Source organism: Triticum urartu, chromosome 6A (assembly GCF_056163025.1).
Source record: "Triticum urartu cultivar PI428250 chromosome 6A, HENAU_Tu73, whole genome shotgun sequence".
NCBI lineage: Eukaryota > Viridiplantae > Streptophyta > Magnoliopsida > Poales > Poaceae > Triticum > Triticum urartu.
The window spans coordinates 590356037-590377508 of record NC_141878.1 but is presented as its reverse complement, the minus strand read 5'-3'; the positions used below and the strand labels follow the sequence as shown (position 1 = coordinate 590377508).

Below are 21472 nucleotides of genomic sequence, written 5' to 3'. Positions count from 1 at the left end.
CTGTCGCGCGTCGCTTCCTCCCATCCTCTCCTCCTCCCCCGCGCGCGCTCGACCCCCTGTGTCGCGCCCCCCGCACCCCTGCCATGTGGCTCCTCCTCCTGTCGCTCGCGCACCCATGCGCGCTCGCTCGCGCGAGGTCGTGCCCGAGCCTCCAGCGCTCAGCGCTCCGCCGCCCGCACCGCTCCGCCTCGCGCTCACCGCGACTGCGCCGCCCGTGGCCACCGCACGTGTGCGTCCCGTGTCGTGCCCTTGCCCCCACAGCGCCATGTGCAGCCGCTACTGCATGATGCTGCTTCTGTTGCAACCGCGCCCGCCTCTGACCTGACCTCACCTCGCTTTTGCCACTTTCTGTGCGCGCCGCCGCCTACTGCAGCCACCGCTGCTGCCGCTTGCCACCTCTGCTGCTGCTCTTTGGTCGCGCGGCGGCCATCGCTCCCCGCGTTGGCCCCCGCTTCCCCCTCGACCGGCTGCGCTGCGCCTCACGTGCAGCTGCCTAGCCCATCTGCGCCTGGCCGCCGCTCCCATGAGGCTGCGGCCTCGCGCATCCGCTGCCCCAGGCCACCTCCGGCTGCCGCCCCGGCCCTCGGGCTTGCTGCTCCGATCGGCCGTGCGCCATGGTTGGGCCCCTCCCCGGGTCCGATCGCTGGCGACCACGGATGGCGCCCGCATCCGCAGCCCGATTCGCGAGCGCCCACGCCCATTAGGCCCCCCTGTGCCTATGACATATGGGCCCCACGCCCAGAACGTTTTTATAAAAAAAGATTAAAAATAAAAATAAATAAATAATAAATTAATCAACTTGATTAATTCTGTTTAGATTAACCTAATCATTAGGTAAACTAATTAACTCTGTTTAATTAACCTACTAATTAAATAGCCTATGACATGCGGACCCCACACGTCAGTTTGACCCAGTCAACACCCCTGTTGACTACTGATGGAATAATGCTATTTTCGAATTAATTTAATAATAATATTTTAGAAATTGTTCGAAACTTTGAAAATTCATATAAAATAATCCGTAGCTCGGATGAAAATACTTTGTACATGAAAGTTGCTCACAACGACGAGACGAATCTGAGTACATGGTCTGTTTATCAGCCACACGTCCCTAGCATAGCGAACATGCAACATTTCACCTCCGTTTCATCTGTCCGAAAACGTCAAACACCGGGAAATACTTTCCCGGATGTGTCCCCCCTTAGCCAGTATCACCTACTACCGCGTTAGGTTAAACCTAACACCGCTCATTGTCATGTCATGCGTCATCATGCTTATGTGCATTATATTTATTGTTTCACCCCATCTTCTCTCCGGTAGACTACGAGACTGTCGTCCCTGCTGCCCCGATCGACTACGGTGTTGATGACCCCTCCTTCTTGCCAGAGCAACCAGGCAAGCCCCCCCCCCCTTGATCACCCGATATCGCCTATTCCTTCTCTCTACCGCTTGCATTAGAGTAGTGTAGCATGTTACTGCTTTCGGTTAATCCTATTCTGCTGCATAGCTTGTCATTGTTGCTATAGTTGTTACCCTTACCTGCAATCCTAAATGCTTAGTATAGGATGTTAGTATTCCATTAGTGGCCCTACATTCTTTTTCGTCTGCATGCTATACTACCGGGCCATGACCACTCGGGAGGTGATCACGGATATATAATTACATACATATTATATGATACATGTGGTGACTAAAGTCAGGTTGTCTCGTACCCGCAAGTGATTCCGATGTGGGGGCTGAAAGGACGGGTGGTTCCATCCCGGTAGTGGTGGGCCTGGGTTCCCGATGACCCTCGACTGTTACTTTGTGGCGGAGCCACAGGGCAGGTTGAGACCACCTAGGTGAGAGGTGGGTCTGGCCCTAGTCGGCGTCCGCGGTTACATAAATTAACACGCTTAACGAGATATTGGTATTTGATCTTAGTCTGGCCACTGGCCTATACGCACTAACCAACTATGCGGGAACAGTTATGGGCACTCGACGTCATGGTATCAGCTGAAGCCTTCTTGACGTCAGCGACTGAGCGGCGCGCGCCGGGTTGGACCGTGTAACGCAACTTCCTTTGTAATGGAGGTTGCTAGGTCTGCTCACCGGCCACGTACGCAACGTGCAGGTGTGCAACGGTCGATGGGCCCAGACCCCTGCACACTTAGGATTTAGACCGGCGTGCTGACCTCTCTGTTGTGCCTAGGTCGGGCTGCGACGTGTTGATCTTCTGAGGCCAGGCATGACACAGGAAAGTGTGTCCGGCTAGAGGGATCGAGCGTGTTGGGTAATGTGGTGCACCCCTGCAGGGAAGTTTATCTATTCGAATAGCTATGTCCCTCGGTAAAAGGACGACCAGGAGTTGTACTTCGACCTTATGACAACTAAAACTGGATAATTAATAAAACACACCCTTTCAAGTGCCAGATACACCCGGTGATCTCTTTCTCACAGGGCGACGAGGAGAGGATCACCGGGTAGGATTATGCTATACGATGATGATTGGTTAACTTACCATCTACTCTCTTCTATATGCTTCAAGATGGAGGTTGCCAAAAGCGTAGTCTTCGATAGGACTAGCTATCCCCCTCTTATTCTGGCATTCTGCAGTTCAGTCCACAGATATTACCCATTTAAACAGATACCAATGCATATGTAGTGTAGATCCTTGCTTGCGAGTACTTTGGATGAGTACTCACGGTTGCTTTGCTCCCTCTTTTCCCTTTTCCTTTTCTTCCCGGACGTCGCAACCTGATGTTGGAGCCCAGGAGCCAGACGCCACCTTCGATGACTCCTACTACACCGAGGGTGCCTACTACTACGTGCAGGACGCCGACGACGACCAGGAGTAGTTTAGGAGGATCCCGGGCAGGAGGGTTGCGCCTCTTTCGATCTGTATCCCAGTTTGTGCTAGACATCTTATGGCACCTTGTTTAACTTTATGTATGTACTCAGATATTGTTGCTTTCGCTGACTCGTCTATGATCGAGCACTTGTATTCGAGCCTCGAGGCTCTTGGCTTGTATTATGATGCTTGTATGACTTATTTTATTTTTAGAGTTGTGTTGTGATATCTTCCTGTGGGTCCCTGATCTTGATCGTACACGTTTGCGTGTATCATTAGTGTATGATTGAATCGGGGGTGTCACAATCCAGGAGCTTGCTCACATGCTTGCTAAGAAGCTTTGACTGTTCCAGCTAGCATTAAGATAATATACATAATTAGATAAGAATATGAATGGTTTTCCTTGGGATTCCCGTGAGGGGCTATTCTCTACATAGAAATAATACATTTGCTTCCACTAATATTCCACATTAACATACATGCAAAGAGATAGATAAAGAAAGAAAGTGTAAAAAGTTGTTGTTAAATGCTCAGTCCCATACTACGCAAAAAAAATGCTCAGTCCCATATATTATGCGTATTTTTGAAGAAGAAAAACAATAACGGTGATGGGTTTGAATAGCTTTAATTAATACTCTTAATTTTTGTTGGATGTAGTATTAAATGTACTTTGATTTCTTGATGTAAGTAATAAGAATAGCATCTGCAACCAGCTCGACCTCCATACCACCATCACACCTTCTCTTACTTCAAGATAAAAACAACACACACGTACGCACGGGCTCAACCACGGGCGCGGCGTGTTGCCGCGCCTTGTGCCTGCTAGTCTTTAAGAGAGAATCAATCCTTCAACGACAGACACCAATCACCATGGTAACAAGTTCTTTTAAGACACCAAATCACGTCGTATCAAGTAGACCGAAACGATTCTGCATCCACTACTATTACTCCACACATCGACCGCTATCCAGCATGCATCTAGAGTATTAAGTTCATAAAGAACGAAGTAATGCATTAAGTAAGATGACATGATGTAGAGGAATTAACTCAAGCATTATGATGAAAACCCAATCTTTTTATCCTTGATGGCAACAATACAATACGTGCCTTGCTACCCCTACTGTCACTGGGAAAGGACACCGCAAGATTGAATCCAAAGCTAAGCACTTCTCCCATTGCTTAATGACTAGATGTCTATTTTGCCTTCATACACAGCTATATTTATTCTGCCACCACAATACTGGTTATGGTAAATACCGCTACGCGAGGTCAAGATGAGACACATCATTCATCGGTCTAGATTAGGCAGGGTCCATCAATGCAGTTTGCTCAGCCAAAAAATATTTTGTTGTGGCGCCTTAGGAAATCAAATAGTGATCAGACAATTACATTTTTTGTTTTTCAAATGACTTTTTAGAAGTCTCTTATTTCATCATGACATCACTTAGATATAGTTTGTGAAATGACATTTTAAAAGTCCTTATCTCATCCTGGCATTTGATTCAAACTTTTTTTCTATATCTACCACACCTACATAATCTCACGTTGCAAGGCATATTTGCTAGTAATAACAAAGGGGATATTGCTTCTGACGGTACATCACGAAAATTCCCACAAAATTGCAAAATATTACCCATCAATGCCACAAGTGATAAACAAACATTTCAGAAAAAGAATCCCCCGCATGGGCCGTTCCATGCAGTAGGGACCTCCTATACTTCACTATGTATGCTGGGAGAGATGCAACGCGCCCGTTTAGGCCAGCCCATGTCTGAGCGGCCCATTTTTAAATTTCGTTTTTATTTTTTTACTTTTCTTTTCCATTTTCGTTTTGGTCTACTCTAAATGATTTAGGGCTTGAAAAAAATCAGAAAACTGAAAAAAAATGAGAATTTTGACATAAAATATTTAAAAGCCATAAAATGTTTGTGGATTCGAAAAATGTTCGTGACTTTGTAAAAAAAATGTTTGCTTACTCGTAAAATGTTCAAAATTCTGAAAACAAATGTCTGGGAAATCAAAAATGTTCTTGATTTTTTAAAAAGTTCATGTGCTAAAAAATGTTAATGAAATTGAACAAAATTTTTCTAATTAAAAAAATCTCCATGAATGGAAAAATATCCTAAAAATTCAAAACTCTTCGTGACTTACAGAATAGTTTATTCATTCAAAGAATGTTCGCTGATTCAGAAAATGTTCGTTAAAAAATGTGAATTTCAAAAAACATTCCACCAATTTCCATAAAAATATTCGTTGATTCTAGAAATGTACGATTGAAGAAAATTGTTTTAAAAAATGTTCAAAATTTTGAGAAATGTTTTCAAATAGTTCAAAATGTTCATGAATTCGAAAAATGTTCTTCATTTTGTAAAAATCATAAATTTATAAAAGTGTTCACGAATTTGAAAAATAATCATGATTTCAAATTTGTACATGAGTTTAAAAAAATCATGATTTCGTTTAATTGAGAGTGATAGTGTATCTCGGTGATGCAGCAAAATGTAGTCATGGCCATTGGAGATTATGATTTTTTTTCCCGTTGCAACGCATGGGCCCTTTTGCTAGTTAATTTAAAAGCAAACCCTTTTATCACAGGAAAGGTTTTGGAATGGAAGGAATGGGTGTGGTTTTTTTATTCCACGGAGGAGCAATATCTTATGGGAGGCCCATTAAAATATGAGTTGCCCCACTTTGTTGGAATAGAACTGGCCACGGCCCAGGCGTTCGATCCAGGCAGGTTTGGGACTTCCTCGAGAGGTGATTCCATATGACGCCCGTTGGCGTCAAATCGTCGGCCACTTGGGCCGGCCCACGTTTCAGCATCGCTGCTGTTTCAGCCTTGCGGGATCCCTATTGGGGAATATTCTGGAAGGTTCCATCGCGACCACTTGGGTTGGCCCACGTTTTACCTTCGCTGCTGTTTCTTCCCTGCGGGACCTTCTGGAAGGTTCCTAGCCGGTTCAGGGAACCTTCCAGAAGGTTCCCTGAACCGGTTCTTCCCTGTTTTGTTTTTTAACAAGGTTTTATTATTTTTCATTTTTCTTCTTATTTCTTTCTTTATTTTTGTTTTTACTGTTCTTTTCTCTGTTACCCTTTTTGTAGTATAAATTTCATCGTGTATTAAAAAAATTGTTCATCGTACATTAAGAAAATATTCACCGTATATTATGAAAAATTCAACCATGCATTATAAAAATATTCATGGTTTATTACAAAAATATTGATCGTATTTAAGAAATTGTGCACCTTTGTTTGAAACTTGTTCAACGTATAATAAGAAATATTTCAACATATACTACAAAATGTTCATGGTGTATTTCAGCAAATTGTTCTGCATATATCAGAAAAATGGTCATCGTATTTAAGAAATTGTTCACCTTTATTTGAAACTTGTTCCGCGTATAACAAGAAATAGTTCAACATATACTACAAAAAGTTCATGGTGTATTTCAGAAAATTGTTCTGCATATATCACAAAAATGTTCAATGTGTTTTTAGAAATTGTTCAGCGTATATTATGAAAATGTTCGATGTGCATTTAAATATTGTTCATCCCATATAAGAAATTGTTCTCTTTTTTCAAAAATTGTTCACGTTTTAAAAGTTGTTGGATATGTTTTCCATTTTCAAACATTAATCGTATTATTATAATGAAAATTTGTTCACATTTTCCCAAGAAATGTTGTTTTTATAAGAAAAAATGGATCTGTCGTTGTATTTTATTACTTAAGCTCTCGTGTTGCATTTTAGTCTAGTAGAGTTGCTAGCTCGACCGGCTACGAACGTTGCTTTGTTGCGTGCGGTCGGGAGTTCTATTCCAGGCACAAGATTTTATTTTTCGTGAAGTTTTTCCATTCAATGCCTGTGAATGGGCCGGCCCGTTTTACGCGTCCTTAGCGAATGCTAGTCTGTTTGACGCTCGCGAGCGTCCGACAGGACCTCTCTCCTCGAGAGAAGAAAGGAGAGAGGAGGTTGGGACGCTTCGCTTGGGGAAAAGATAGAATAAAGGGAGGAAAATAAGGCTTTGTCTAAATCATTTTTCTCAACCATCAAAATGTTTTTTCTGAACTCACTTAATCCTAAATGGACGAGCTGAAGCATTAGTGCTCTTATTAGTAGGTATAGGTATATGGATTTTGCGGAAGGCAATCGTTCGCTAGGAATAAGATGGCAAACGAACCCTTTGATGGCAATTTTAGTTCATGTTCCCCAGCTAAGGGGGTCCTTTGGCGGAACGAGTTTCGTTTCCTGTTACGTGAAATCAGGAGAGATTTGTGTTTCTTTTCATGGAGGCGAGTCGGCGAGGCAAGGGCATGGAAATAGGTTGATGGTGTCGGGGACTAAGGGTACTCACCATGTCCTCTTCTAGTCAGGCGGGCCAGGCCGAGGGCCCCCGTGGCTGTTCATTAGCGTGTCATTTTAAGTGACCCAAGACGCATACGAGAAAGATTTCGGAAGCCTTGCCATTCAATACAAGGACTCCTTTCCACCGACATAACCGACTAGGAACTGTTATCCTAGGCCTCCACCGCAAATCAATACAATCAGAAGCAGAATGTAGAGTATTATCTCTTCGAGAGAGCTCGAACCTGGGTAAATCTTTGTGTCCATTGTTATCAATTATCATCGCATCAAAGCTACTAGCTCAGGACCTCTACCCGAGATCTATCGGAATCGTCTCCGACATTGGTGACCCGTACAGGTCCGGCTACATAGTCGTCACGGTGCGATGGGAAATCAGATCGGTTCTGGCGCAATCTACGCACCGAAACGAATCTTCGTCTTCAGCGCTGACATCTTTGTCGTCGTCATGACTAGTTACCATGGCCAGGTTGGGGACTACCTCCATGTCGGATCTGTCGGAGATCGATAGGCATTTTCATTAATATCTACTTTGATCTCAACCGAGATCATAGAAATTTTCGAACATGAAGCTCGGGAGCTCAACGTCAACCTTGCCCTCGCATGACCATGCAGAATTTATTGGAAAACATATTCATTTTTGTTGTTCCTGCTTCCTCGAGCATTGCTTCGACAATTCCTTTGGTGGGATTGTGCGAAATTGAGTCTACACAACCCTGTGAAATTCATCGTGTTCCCATGGAGGAATCTCCGGTGTCGTCCGATATACTGAGACCCTAACGGATCTGGGCAGAAATCCATGCGAGTTTGGAAGAATGGGTCTAGCAGCCAACTCCGATATCTTTCTGAAGATCCAGCCATTCAAATCATGCGGAATATCCTTATCGACAACCCCTCAAAATACGAGGACGATCCAACTGTGCAAACACCGGGGGGAGCCCGAGGAGTGCATCAATTTGGAATATGTTTTCTGCACGAAATGATTCCAACCCGAGTTCATCCTTCTTCATGAAGGGGTTATTGGACGTCCTTTTTTTGGAGAAAGTCACCTTAGTTAGTAGTCGGCATCGCCACGACCACACCGTCGCCCTTGGATTGCGCGGATCAGGCGTGTCGGCATCGCCGCGCCTTCACTTCATCAAGCCGGCATAAAATGTGTCACAAACGCCTACCCGCATAGGCATCGCTGCACCGTCGCTACATCAAGCCCACATCAACGGCGTCAGAAACTCCAACCTGGATCAGCATAGCCACGTCCTCGCTTCATCAAGCCGACGTCCACCATGTTGACCGCTCTGTCACGTCGGTTGATGTAGGGGCTCTACGTCACCTCACCAACTTGCTCACCTTGGCTGACTCGGGGGGGCTTCAGTACCATCACTTCATTGATCTACTCCGGGGGCTTAGGCGTCCCCCCCCCCCCCCCGCCGACCTGCTTCGTCACGCCTGGTGGACCGGGGCTTCGCCTCCTCGATACCGGCTTGGGGGATGGGACCTCGTCTAGGTCGAGGACTACGCACCATGTCGGATTTGTTAGAGATTGATGGGCGCCTTAGTCCCGCCGCAAGCCGGGATTGCATCATCAATGCCAAGAGCATTAACCAGCTAAGTCATTTTCAAGTTTAAAAAATTCAATTCTTTCTGTCTAGTTTGCCCATGTATTATGTTTGTGTAGAATAAAAACCATTCTAAAACACTTTTTTTACCCAAGTCAACTAGGGTCACTTAAATTTCTATGTGCCATTTTAAAGTGTTTTCTTCTAATATAAGTCGTTGCAAAGTCTTTGTTTCCTGCTCTTTATCGAAAAAGTCTTTTTCTGCTACTCCTTTTTTCAGCTAGAGTACTCAGCTAAATGAGGAGCCGGTGGCAGAGCGAGTGAGGAGGCTTGGATAACCGATATGGGAGGGGGAAATGCCTTTTTATGCCCGGAATGCTAGACTGAAACTTTGAGATCGGGCACTATGAACACCGCACTAAATTTGCTCGTATTGCTATTAATTGTGCTATTTTCTTGAATTTTTTGAGTGATGCGGAGGGTCGGGCATTCAGAGGACATGATTGGATGGCCAACTCCCGTATCAGTAGTCCACGGACGAGTCTAGATCAGTCCGTGGATAGATGATGTGAAGATTCGCTTATACTATGTACTATGAACACATGTATGTTTATCGACAATCATGAATTCAATGGTGCATGGAGAAAGATTCATACCAACAAAATGATTTCATGGGAAAATCAATCGGGTTAAGCGACTGCCACGGCGGCATCAATCACGTGTATGCATTTTTGTCTGGTGTGTCCAATTTTGGTGTCGCGAGGGCGCCACCGGTGCAACATCTTTGAGCCGCACGGCCACTGCGATGTTGTGACAGCGGGTGGCGACAACAAATCATGGCATAAGCAGGACTAGGGCTGGGCGTTCGGTATAAACCGAAAATTCGGTTTCTACCATTCGGTTTTTTCAAAAATTCGGTTAGACAAACTAAAAACCGAAAATGCTAGCTGAGATTAGCTAACCGAAAATTCAGTTAACCGAAATTTCGGTGCGGTTTTCGGTTTTATGCCGAATGACCACGCCTCAAGTATTCATGCTCCGATTGCACTAGCTGCACCCTCTTATATAGGCAAAAAATCTGGCTAATCTCCTCGGTTGGGCGAGGTGGGACTAAAGGAGCGAATGGCCTGGTCAGCTATTCGCATACTCGTACGCGCATGCACACCGTTCACCAAAAAAAAGCCCACGTGAGCTGGGGCTTATCCTTGTAGGCACTTTGGTCAGGCAGGCCCACTTTATGTGAGATGCGCGCACGTCAAGTGGGCGATCATGGGAGGCTGGCCGCGTGACTCCCGGGAGACGACGCTGCGCGCGTACAATCAGCCACGTCTATTCGGTTTTTGTTCGGTTAACCGAGATGAAAACCAAACCTACCGAATTCTGTTCGGTTAGTGGACATAAAAACCGAATTTTTTTGTGATAGTAAAAATACCGAAAATTCGGTTTATTCGGTTTCGGCATCGGTTCGGTTTTTGGTTTGTCGGTTTTTATGCCCACCCCTAAGCAGGACATCGAGCTGGGGATCGGTGTAATTGGATGGCCATCGTGTCATTGATCGGACAACAAAGAGCATCTCTAATAGAAGATGCAAATTTGAAGTTGTATAAATAAAACAGAAGATCCTTGGTAAAAAGGCAACTCCAACCGAAGATGTAAACTGGTGATGTAAAAGTGCGGGAGATGTAAACTAGATACGCGGTTATATAATAATAACCAACCTAACCTTTGGTACTACTAGAAGAACGCCCGTGCATTGCAACGGGGCCACATTAATTTTAAGAGTTCAATATTAATCATGTTAATAATACATTTAATATTCTCATACATATCAAGTGACACTGGTGACCTTTTTTGTCAATTTAGCAACGGGCTCAGTTGCAACGGGCTCTTTATACATATCAGACAACTCGCTACTACTTAAACTACAACTATGGCTACCAATATTGCCTGGCTTAATAGACTGCTTTGCATTCACCCCTTCAGAAGACAGAGAGAACCAACTCAACATGTCAGAAGATTAACAGAAATTTCATTTGTATGGCATGAGCATATAGCAGGAGCACCAACACATAGATCAGCAACGCGGCGATAGCTAGTGCTCGGGGATGGGGGTTTGGGGCGGGGGCAGTTGACCCGATGGCTGGCGAAGTTAACGGGCTCGGGCGGCTGGAAATTCGGCGGGTGGCGGCGGCACAGCGCGAGGATGGGACAGGCGGAAAACCTAGCGGGCGTTCAACTACCAATACCCACGCCTTTTTTTAGGGGAATTGCTTGTGAAAATAACGTGCGGCGACGACTTAGCGAGTGGATCCCCTTAAAAAAGACATAGCGAGCAGATTCCCTTAAAACTGGTAGGAATGGATAGGATTGATGACGTTGATAAATAGTGGTGAATGTTGGCCTAATTTACTATCATCATGCATGGAAACGAATCATCAAGAAAAAGAATACTTTCTATTACTACACTCATAGGAAGCTTCCTAATCTCTGCTACCAAACAGTTTCTGGCCAAACAAGGAAGGAAAGTTATGGACGTGATTCGGAAGGAAACAAACGTTATGAAGATTAATTAATTTAGATTTAATCTTTAGAGATTGATTGTGATTGATTCTTTTACATAAAGACATTAGTAAATAATTTGCGTCAGTATGGAAAGTTCTGATCCGTTCAGTTTTTTTCGTTGTGTGAGAGGGTGAAGTGAAAATAAACCGATGAAGTGGGGGAGGCGACGAAAAAAATCTACGACGGTTAACCTACGAAAAAAACCGGACGAAAGTGGTGGGACGAAAAAAAACTAAAGCGAGACTACCAACTGCTCCATTAGGAATAGAGACGTGAATGATACTTTAAGTCACCCATGGACATGGTCCCCCCATCGCGCGTTTGTTGCGATAACGTATCCACCGTTGGTTCGCTGGTCGATCGCACGGTCCGCACGAGTCCCCTGGACGCCCGTTTCCCTGCTGCTGTATTTTAGATCTACCAGGCCGGGCCGGCAAACAAACAAACCCACCTCCTGCTTCTCCTTGCTCGCTCGATCCCCAAATCAAATCGCTGTCCTCCACCCAACCCTAACCCTAGCCGCTCGAGCCGCCGTCCTCGATCCCCAAATCCCTTCTACTCCCTCCACCCTCCACCCAACCCTAGCAAGCCGCCATGGGCCATTCGATCGTTCTGTTCGGGCGCGTGGATGATTTCTCCTTCCTCGAGCCGGCGACCGGCGGAGGCGGCGGAGAGTTAATCTGCTCCGCGTGGGAAGGAATATACGGGCTACAGAGCCAGCAAGAGCTTCGTGACGCAGTCACCGAGTACATGGGGACCTTGAAGGCAAGCGCAGTCATCGCCGATCCGCCGCAACTCTGCTCCCTCCGCATACTGGTGCCGACGGAATACTTTTCGGTCCCGCCGCCACTCCAAGACATGCACTTTGCCCGCATCTCCAGCGCGGACAGGCACCTGTTCGCCCTCCGCGCCGGCGATTGGCGCCCTGGCAGCGGTATGATGGACATAGGAGGCTACCTCATCTACGACGCCTGTAAGGACTCCCTCTCCGTGGTCCCCAAGCTTCTGGAGGACGACTTCCATGCCGCCATCGGGTGCCAGTCGGCCGTCGTCATGTGCAACGGGGACGACGGCGGATATTTTCTTGCCGAACTCGTCTGGCTCAGGCGAAATACTCCCAAGCAGCCATCTGGCTGTGGAAGTCGTCCGCCCCAGGATGGTCCTTGAAGCCCCCGCGCCTGAGCCTTCCGCCCGGCTTCTGCTCCAGCTTGTCTTTCTCTTATTGGGGATCTATCCTCTGCTGGGTGGATCTCCTCGGAGGCATGGTCATGTGTGATCTGGGCAAAGATTGCAGCAACTTGGACCGCCCGGAGCTCCGTTTCATTCAGTTGCCCAAAGATTGTCCATCCTATGATAGCAGCGACCTCTGTAATCGATACCACCTCTGCCCTGAGAAGTTCTGTTCCATGGCATGTGTAGGCGACACCATCAAGTTCGTCACCATGGATGGCAATGTTGAAGAACAAGGCTTTGCTCTGACCATCTATTCTCTGTTGCCTGACCTGTCAGACTAGGAAATAAGCAGCAAGTACAATGTTGAAAACATATGGGCAAACGAGTCATACCAGTCTACTGCTGGCATGGCAAAGATTCCTCCGTCGTTCCCTGTTTTGAGCACCCATGAAGACGGTGTCATCTACCTAGTCTTCACTGATCTCACGGTGGTCGATGATCCACCACATGTCTCAGGGTGGACAGGCCAGCGTCGAGTAGTGTTCAAAAGCCAGTATTTGGTTCGTGTCAACATTGAGAACAACAAAGTCCACTGCTATCCACCGACTACAGATTGTTCTATTGATGACTATCTCTTGTGCAGTGATTTCAGTGCCTACCGAAAGTGTTTACAGGATCACCCGGTACATACTACTGAGCATAGTTTCATTTGCATACAACTGTCAATTTATTTATGTTCACTATTACTAAACATGCTCTCATTTGCATGCTATTGTAATTATGCTTAGGTTTTTAAATGATTAAAATGCCAATGCTTGTTTATAGAATCCAGTTTGTGCCGTGCTTGCTAATAGAAATCAAGATATTTGGCCACCTGCCTATATTTGATAGTCATCCGCAATCATGATTCTGAAATCAATTGTTACTACAAAGTTACTCTGCCCCCTTGTCATATTATGACCCAACATCTTGCACATCATGATGACATTCTTTTTGCATGTCTTAAGGGCTGTTTTTTCTTTTCCTTTTTTGCTTGATGGACATACAGTGTTATCATAAGCTTCTTTGCTTCTGAACTCGGAATTGGTATGACCCAAGTCCATTCAAAAGATGCACATAGCAGATGGAGCATAATTTCAATCTAGAGCTGAAGGCTGGCAAAGTGTCTGAAGTGATACATGTAGCTGTTTCAACAATTTTATAATTCAGAGCATCTTGGACTGACCTTAGACATCGTTTTGGTGTTCCCCAATACGTTAATTTCGCCGCATATGTACTCTGCCTTGCACTTTTTCCTTTTTAACTAAATTTGTTTTCATGGTAATTCTGACCTGGCATATATGGTCACATTATAGAAGTATTGTATTTGACAAACAGCTCTATTTGTTTTTGCAGAGAGAGATAGAAGCAACTGAGATGGTGGCAAGTGGAAAGAGGATGAAGCTTTGAGATGTTGGTAACATGACATGTGGAACCGCCACTTAGGTCCACCACTGGAGACATTTCATGTTATCATTATCAGATGTTAGTAGTTAAAACTGAATGGTGGGTATTATGTGCTGTCAGCCATGCCTTTATATGTACTGAGTGGCTTGTTTTGGATTTGTAACTGGTCGTGGCTGTTCCATGTGCACTTTGTCTTTTCTATAATAGTATTGTGCCTGTTGTGTTGATTCTGGTTATGTCTTGTTCTTTCCTTGCGGGCATGTTTTCTGCACTTAATTTCCGAGTGACGTATCAAACTATTTGATGTTTACTTTGCTTGCCTCCATCGTTTTGACAAATATGACATGACAAACAAATGCAAAAAGGTTTGTTTTTTCAGTGGTTGAACAAACCAAAAACTAAATATTCTGATGGAGTGTTTTTCTTCTTCTTGAGAGAAGAACAAAAATGTCTTCACAGAACAAAATGCGAGCACTTTTTTGAGGCAGAAAGAGTGAAAAAATCACTTTGTTCTTCTAGTATGGATATGGTGGCCTCCCGATGTTAATTGGATTACTAACTGACATAGGTAGCTTGTTTTTCTTTAAGGCAAGTAACGATTCAGCATATAATTTTGTTTGGATCAAATCAGGATTGAGAGTTGATGTACATAAACCAATAAACCATCGTTACACAAAACAAAGCAAAGCAACTTCCATCTTTTTATTGGGCGTGCACTGCAGTCTGTACAGCCTGAAAACATGCACAGCATGGCCGTGAATGATGCTCCGTTGTATGCATGAGGATGCAGTTCTCTCTCAAACAAATACTCCCTCCGTTCCCAAATATCTGTCTTTCTAGACATTTCAAACAGATGTATGTAAGACATATTTTAGAGTGTAGATTCACTCATTTTGCTTCATATGTAGTCTATTGTTGAAATCTCTAGAAAGACAAATAATTAGGAAAGGAGGGAGTAATATATAATATGGCAATACAAATAATATATGCTATGCCAAAAAGAGCCACACGAATACTCACAGAAATAATATCTTTGCATACATCCAGCTACTTCAAGGTTAGAATAGTATCAAAAGGACAAGTAGCAATATTCAGAATTACTACTCAGAAAAGCAAACAACTCCTGATACAACAACATTCATACAGGCCTTGCAAAGTTCCTACAGGAGAATCAATGAACATAATTCCTTTCACGGAATCAATGACATTCGTCCAGCTATTCATGCACGTCCTTTCACAGAATCGGCATTACTCCTTTCCCATGGTGCATCAGTGAAGAGGATAATCAATCTCTATTAGCCTTGCAAAGTTCCTAAAAAAGAATCAAATATCATTATGTCAAAGGATATAAATAAAATGGTGCTACAAGCACCTTAGATTTACAAACCAATTTAATAGTCACTAACTTGGAAGGCTAATCTGCTAGTCTACCTACATGTTTCATTGGCAAATACCTCACCACAAAGCAAATACTTGTCAAACTTTAAAGAACGCTGCAAGTATTACAGTCACATATCAACAGTGAGAAATTGCACGACCCAACCAACCTGCAATGCACCTGCGTGTGGTCTCACCAAGCAATCTTGACACAACCAATAGTGACCTCACCCAACCTGCGAATCAAGACTTAAAATGAATAAACTAACTTCTAATATAGTGCTAGATTTTATAAATTCCTCAACTCACATTGTGGTAACTTCATTGATAAACTTTTGGACTGCCAAAGGGCAAGGTGTTGCCTGATACTTAAAATATATCACGCTGTCACGGAGAAGATTGGGTATGAACGACCTCATCACGAGCGGAGAAAGCAGCTTCAAGCTGCTCAGGAGACTGTTTCAAAATACTTAATTCTCATCAAAATATACACAAAAGATACTATTGTATAAAGAAGATACAAAAAGAGATGTCACTTACGTAATCAGCATGCTTGAAAAAGTTGTTCGAAAAGTGTAGCAAGCTAACACTATTGTCCTTATATGGGATATGAGTAATTCTGTTTGACTTGTCATACTCCGCATGATAAAGATAAACATCTTTCATAATTGGGATAGATGTGATTGTATTTGTCCAGAAAATATTACCAATGGATTTGGCGAAGTTGTTATAATCATCTCCAACCAACATTCTGAGCAAACTATCAAGACTTTCGCTAACTTTAATGCGATCGGAGTAAGATAATAAGCAATAATGGTTACAAAGAAAGGCTGCGACAGCCTCACTTTGTGGGTCAGCTTCTGGAGGAGGATTTGACAGAAAGTCAAGCAGGTGGAAAGAATGCATGGGCAATAACCCGTTGGTTGCACGGAATGCTTGCCGAAAAATTTGAGAAATCTTAGCATAATCCAGGAGAGCTGATGCGCGATTATATTGCTTTCTGGGAACGGTATTATCGAATCTGAAATTTGCATCTTCAAACAGCAACTGGGCTGAAGTGAAATCACCATCAAAGCTAATGTTGCTGAAATGATTACGGCATAATCCAATAAGGACCTGTTTGGACCAATACCACAACTGCTTTGACAAATATTTCACCAACTTGAGCGAATGGGCTTTGTTGAACGGGGTAAGTAGCTCAGGTGGCAAAGTAACTGTGTAGTACTGGTCACAAGCATTAATTTTGGCATCCCAAGTCTCACAGTCAATTGTTTGCAACCTGCAGGAACCAATACAATTAGTTCTTCATCCACTACTTCGCATCATTCGTTGTTTGAAACTACAAAATGCTATCAAGTAAACAGTTCTGTGCATAGCACATATTGTTACTACCTATACAGAAAAGTCAGCCTGGCTGTGGGCATGGCGTTTTGGTGCCCAGGCTGAGATGCACCTGGTATCTAGCCCGTTGCATCTTTTATTGGGATTCGGCAAATAGGATGTCAAGTGTGTGTCCGGCTCTGTTTATAAAGCGTCCCACTTCAAACGCTTAGGCGCCCAGGGAAACGCTTAGGCGTCGCTTAAACGTTAGAGCAGGTGGTGCTCGCTTTAGGTCGCTTTACCGCTTTATAAACCATGGTGTCAGGTTTAATGGGTGTGAAATTCCTGTATCTAACATATAGATGTGTGAATAGTTACATCCGATGGGGCTTTAGCGTAGCGCCGTCAGGCGATTTGGGTTCTGGATAGACGGCATCGCCCGTCGGTGGATTCTGTTCCACGGCTCCGACGCGTCTGGATCCATTTGGTCCCTCGCCCGGTCTGCCAGCATATGACAGCTTTATCCAAAGCACATCATCATTCTTTTTGAGAGAAAGGCATATCATGGTTTAGAACAATGATCAGAACGCAAGTCACCATGCGTGCAGGCACCACCACGGGTCACATGGCTCTTTGATGTTCTGGCCCCATTTCGTTTCCAGTCACAAAAACTAAGGATATACAGTAGATAAATAGGGTACAACGCCAATCCTGAGATGACCAGAAGGACAAGATTTTGCGAGCGTCATATTGTTAAGCAAGATACCACAGCATAGAATGACAAAATAAATTACTGAAAAGCATTATTACTTACCTGCCACCTCTGATTCTCGGATTAACTCTGATTGTGCAGTCTCTCTTTATGTGATAATAGGAGAGAAGCTTCTCAGGTTCCAATACCTTCCCAGCAAAAGTTGAGTAACAATCATTTGACTTTAATCCTGCCCTAGCACAAGCAGCCTCCATAAGCATGTTTACGTTTGAAGTATTCAGATCTTTCTGAAGGGAAATGCTTGATCCACAAAGGTCAACAAAGAGCTGTGATGTGAGAAGGAAAAGCTGATTCAAATATTTAATATAAAATAGGATCTCTATAAAGTTGTTCTGGGTATTATATTTACCTGTGTTTCATCCCTCCTCTTCTTCATATTTTTACATGACCCACACAGAGCACAGAAGTATCCTTTGTGCTCAGTATAATAGTCACGGTCTATCTTCTGTTTGAGATGTGTAATTTCCTTCGCATTGTTGGAGAAATTCATAAAATCCTGCACATAAAAGAACCAATTGATGAAAAGATGCAACGGCTCACTGAAATACACAAACTAACATAAAATGCAATAGTATCCAGAAACATAGCCCACCCACTGTCATTTATGGTAATCTTTCTAGAAATGTCACCTTTTCAAATTACCTATTCATGGAAAAAAATTGAACAGGTGCTCTTCATAAAATTACCACACACCAACTATGGACAGATAATAACACAAACAAACACTTGCATTTTTCTACATATAGTTGCAGCAAATAAGAAGTAGGACTAAATGGGTCCAAGCTAAATCAGAAGTATGACAAACTAAGCTATGCTGTAGCTTGAATGCAAAGCGCTATTTTAGAATCTTGCCTTTAACTCTTCAAATCGAAGAGAATAATTACTTGATTCCTCTCCATCAGAAACTAGCATCATATCATCCCTCATGGAACCAGCCCTGAGATAAAAATTCATCTACAAGCAATTTTACAAAATATTATCAGCCAGAATGTAAAAGCATAGTAGAAGAGCTGCTGCTTGATTCTCCAGCCCTCAAGTAATAGTTCATATACAATATATGATCATCCAAAATGTAAAAAAAAATCAGTACATTGATGCAAGCTCTGAGATAATTAGTGTGTCAAATTACCTTCGAGATATAATTGCATTTTCCATTATTAGACCCAGGGTAGCCTCCCCTATCACTACAGAAACAATCTGGAAAATCACTAAATGCCTGCAATGAACAGAAAGTATTAGTGCAAAACAATGGGTATGTTCCATCTAAAAAGGGAACACTCTTTGAGCAAGCCAAGAATATCTGATCAGCATGATTTCATACTTCTCAATTTATTATGCGTCACATACCTCATAGTCTTGTGGTCTTAAGCTGTTATCCCTCGCTCTTTGAGCCAACTGCTTCACCTCCTCACCGATTGTAGCAAGTCCTGTCTTGTCTGCATCCTGCAACACAAGTAATGAGTTAGAAAAGAGAAAGACACAAAACGTAGATGGTTATACATTCTTTGGGCAGTAAATGTATACCCAGCCAACTTTATTCTCTTTGGCAAACCTTCCACGTGAGCGACTTAAAAGACAACAATATACGTATAAGAACCGGTGATTACCTTTCTAACAAGGTCTTTAGATATCTTCTTTCCACCAGATGCTTCCTGCAGTGGGTTCAGTTCCCCTCGCAACCTGTATCACAACAAAATGAAGAACTCTTCTTTATACAAAAGTTCGGTACTTAAATGGTCAATTGCATGCTTTGCAACATCAGGCCTGAAACATACTTGATAAGTTTGTCGACGGGTGTGTCAACTGTCAAGTAGTAATGTGGGATGGTTTGTTTAGAGGCTAAGAGGCGGTCTGCAGTAACCTGAAATGAACAGGACTTAAACCACTACAAGGCAGATAGGATCAACCAAAAAAATCCCATCGGCAATCTTCACAGTTGAAACATACCTTTCTTATCTGCGCATTTGGAATATCAGTGCAATCTAATCCTGAAGCTGCAAAAGACTCGCTCTTGCCACCCTTGGCTACAGAAGCTTTGTTAAGAAAAAGTAGTCATTAGATGCAAGCTGGGTTCCATTTGATTCACATGATATAAGGAAAGCATAAGCCAAATGCATGAACTAATGAGCTTAGAGGCAGGCTCAAGCTTAGTGCAGAACTTTTACTTGGATCTCACAAGAATGCTGGTAAAAATGATTATTACGGAATTCGCACACACATTTTAAAGTAGAGAACTAACATGAAAAGAAAAGGAAGCAATAAGGAATGGCACATAAAAAAGCATGGAGTTATTTTTTTATGAGACCGGGATAGAGGTCTGATTAGGATAAACAATCAAGAATGGTACATAAAAAAGCATGGAGTTATTTTTTTATGAGACTGGGATAGAGGTCTGATTAGGACAAACGATCAAGAATCGCACATAACAAGTGTTGCAACATTGAAACAAGGTTGAACTATAGTTCAAAACTGTGACCACTTATTTTGCATCGAAGGGAGTAATTCACAAGAGCTTTAGAAAATCACATTTAACAAGAACACACGACTACACAGCAAGTTAACAACAAACAGAAGTGATTTACAACCAAATCTAGTTAGGAAGAGAGTTCAGTTTGTATAATAATTAATGCTTTCACCCATCTGGGGAATGCAACCAGAGAGAAAATAGCATACCCAAGTAATCTTCAATGTCTGCCTTCAGAATACCACCGTCAGGACCGGTGCCTTTTACACTTGACAGTTGGACCTCCTGTTTGACAAAACACAGACATATGTCTTAATTGACTGCGCACTGCCTACAGCAACTATCTAGATAGACTAGCTCAACTAAAGACTTCCATAGTTATCCTCTGCGAAATTTCTGGAAAGGGAAGACTTACATTGTTAGGCTTGGGAGGTTCTCGCGTAGCCTTTGATACATCTGCAGCCGACGGTTTGTAACCTTGGAACTTATCGATGTCACCTTCTTCTTCCAGAATCAAACAAATTACCTAATGGCATAGGCCACGCAGTACAAGCAATAGTACAATGTTAGCAAAACATGCAAGCACTAGTACTACAACATGAAACAATAGGGAGACGGTTATACGTTCTTTGGACAGTAGATGTATACCTCACCAACTTTAATCTCGTTGGCACAATCACCATGAACAATTTTATCAAGATAGCCCTCTTCCATCCATTCTATCTCAGATCTGGCTTGACCCTGATTAAATGTAGTGCGCATACAGATGTAATTTAGCTTCTGCTGCAGCAGAGCAATACTGTACGGCGACCCGCAAAGCACAAGAATGTACGCAGCACAAGAATGAGAGAGAGACCTTGGGCGCGAGATCGCTCGTTGGCGCGAGCTTGGAAGCCTGCGGACTTGAGGTGCAGCCGTAGGTGTACACGCTCCTGTCGCCGCGACCCCCTCTGCCTCCTCGCCCTCCACTCGCCACCGGGACGCAGGACGCCGCGGGACCCATCTGCGAGCACGTCCGCACGGCCTCCTCGGCGCCGGCTGCGGAGGTGCCCTCGCCGAACTGTAGAGGGCGTCGGCAGAGCCCGAGCCTCTGGACGACGTCCTGGACGCTATCGGCGGGCGCGCCCTTGCCGCTCGTCTCCTCCACCACGACCTGCTTGCCGCGGGGAGCGGGGTTGAGGTAGCAGCCGCGCCTCGCCGCGGCCTCCTCCTCCTCCTCCGCGACGCCGTCGGCCTCGCACTCGCCCGCCGTCGGCGCCGCGGCGGGCCTGTCGCGCATGGTCGGGGGCGCGCGGTGCTCGGATCGGGAGGCCGCCGGGTCGCCGCCGGGTCCGTCGGACGGCGCCATGCTCGACCCTCGTCGTCGGCCGCTAAAACCCTAGGGGAGAGGAAGGGGACAGAAAAAATGGAGACGACGAAGGCCGCGTCTGTCGCTGCGCATTCCTCTCCTCGCTGTGCGTGTTCGAGGGTGTGGGGTGGCGCCGCGGCGCTAGGTGTGCTGCGGCTGGGGGGTAGGCTAGGTGCGCGCGGTGCATGGACCCAGTAGAGGAGGGCAGCGTACGATAACTCCGGATGGGCCGTGGACACGCCACCCGGTTCAGCTGCGTGGA

The 21472-nt window shown here is 44.4% G+C and overlaps 1 protein-coding gene and 1 long non-coding RNA gene across 2 annotated transcripts; one reads left to right on the top strand and one right to left on the bottom strand.

The window, feature by feature from the left end:
- The first annotated feature begins 12543 nt into the window (after window positions 1–12543).
- LOC147966770 (uncharacterized) lies at window positions 12544–14156 on the top strand. Its single transcript, XR_015607860.1, has 2 exons — window positions 12544–13166; window positions 13879–14156. It is a non-coding gene; the product is annotated as an uncharacterized LOC147966770 (long non-coding RNA).
- Window positions 14157–15214: 1058 nt separating this feature from the next.
- On the bottom strand, window positions 15215–21210 carry LOC125513090 (uncharacterized). The gene is made up of 16 exons (XM_087530949.1): window positions 20719–21210; window positions 20487–20603; window positions 20278–20388; window positions 20072–20147; window positions 19346–19431; window positions 19174–19259; window positions 19006–19078; window positions 18746–18841; window positions 18528–18614; window positions 18251–18352; window positions 17815–17894; window positions 17441–17674; window positions 16439–16585; window positions 15533–15542; window positions 15384–15422; window positions 15215–15241 (listed from the first exon to the last, which is right to left on the bottom strand). Exons 1-16 carry the CDS (start codon window positions 21208–21210, stop codon window positions 15215–15217), a joined length of 1863 nt encoding a protein of 620 aa, XP_087387075.1.
- Window positions 21211–21472: the final 262 nt, after the last annotated feature.

Bases quoted from the DNA above. Each gene is read 5' to 3' on its own strand.
- LOC125513090 (XM_087530949.1), bottom strand. From the start codon at position 21,210: ATGGCGCCGTCCGACGGACCCGGCGGCGACCCGGCGGCCTCCCGATCC. The intron at 18,842-19,005 runs GTAATCACCGGT...CTTGTGTTGCAG, and splicing joins CTAAAGACCTTGTTAGAAAG to GATGCAGACAAGACAGGACT. The intron at 18,353-18,527 runs GTAATTTGACAC...AATTGCTTGTAG, and splicing joins AATGCAATTATATCTCGAAG to ATGAATTTTTATCTCAGGGC.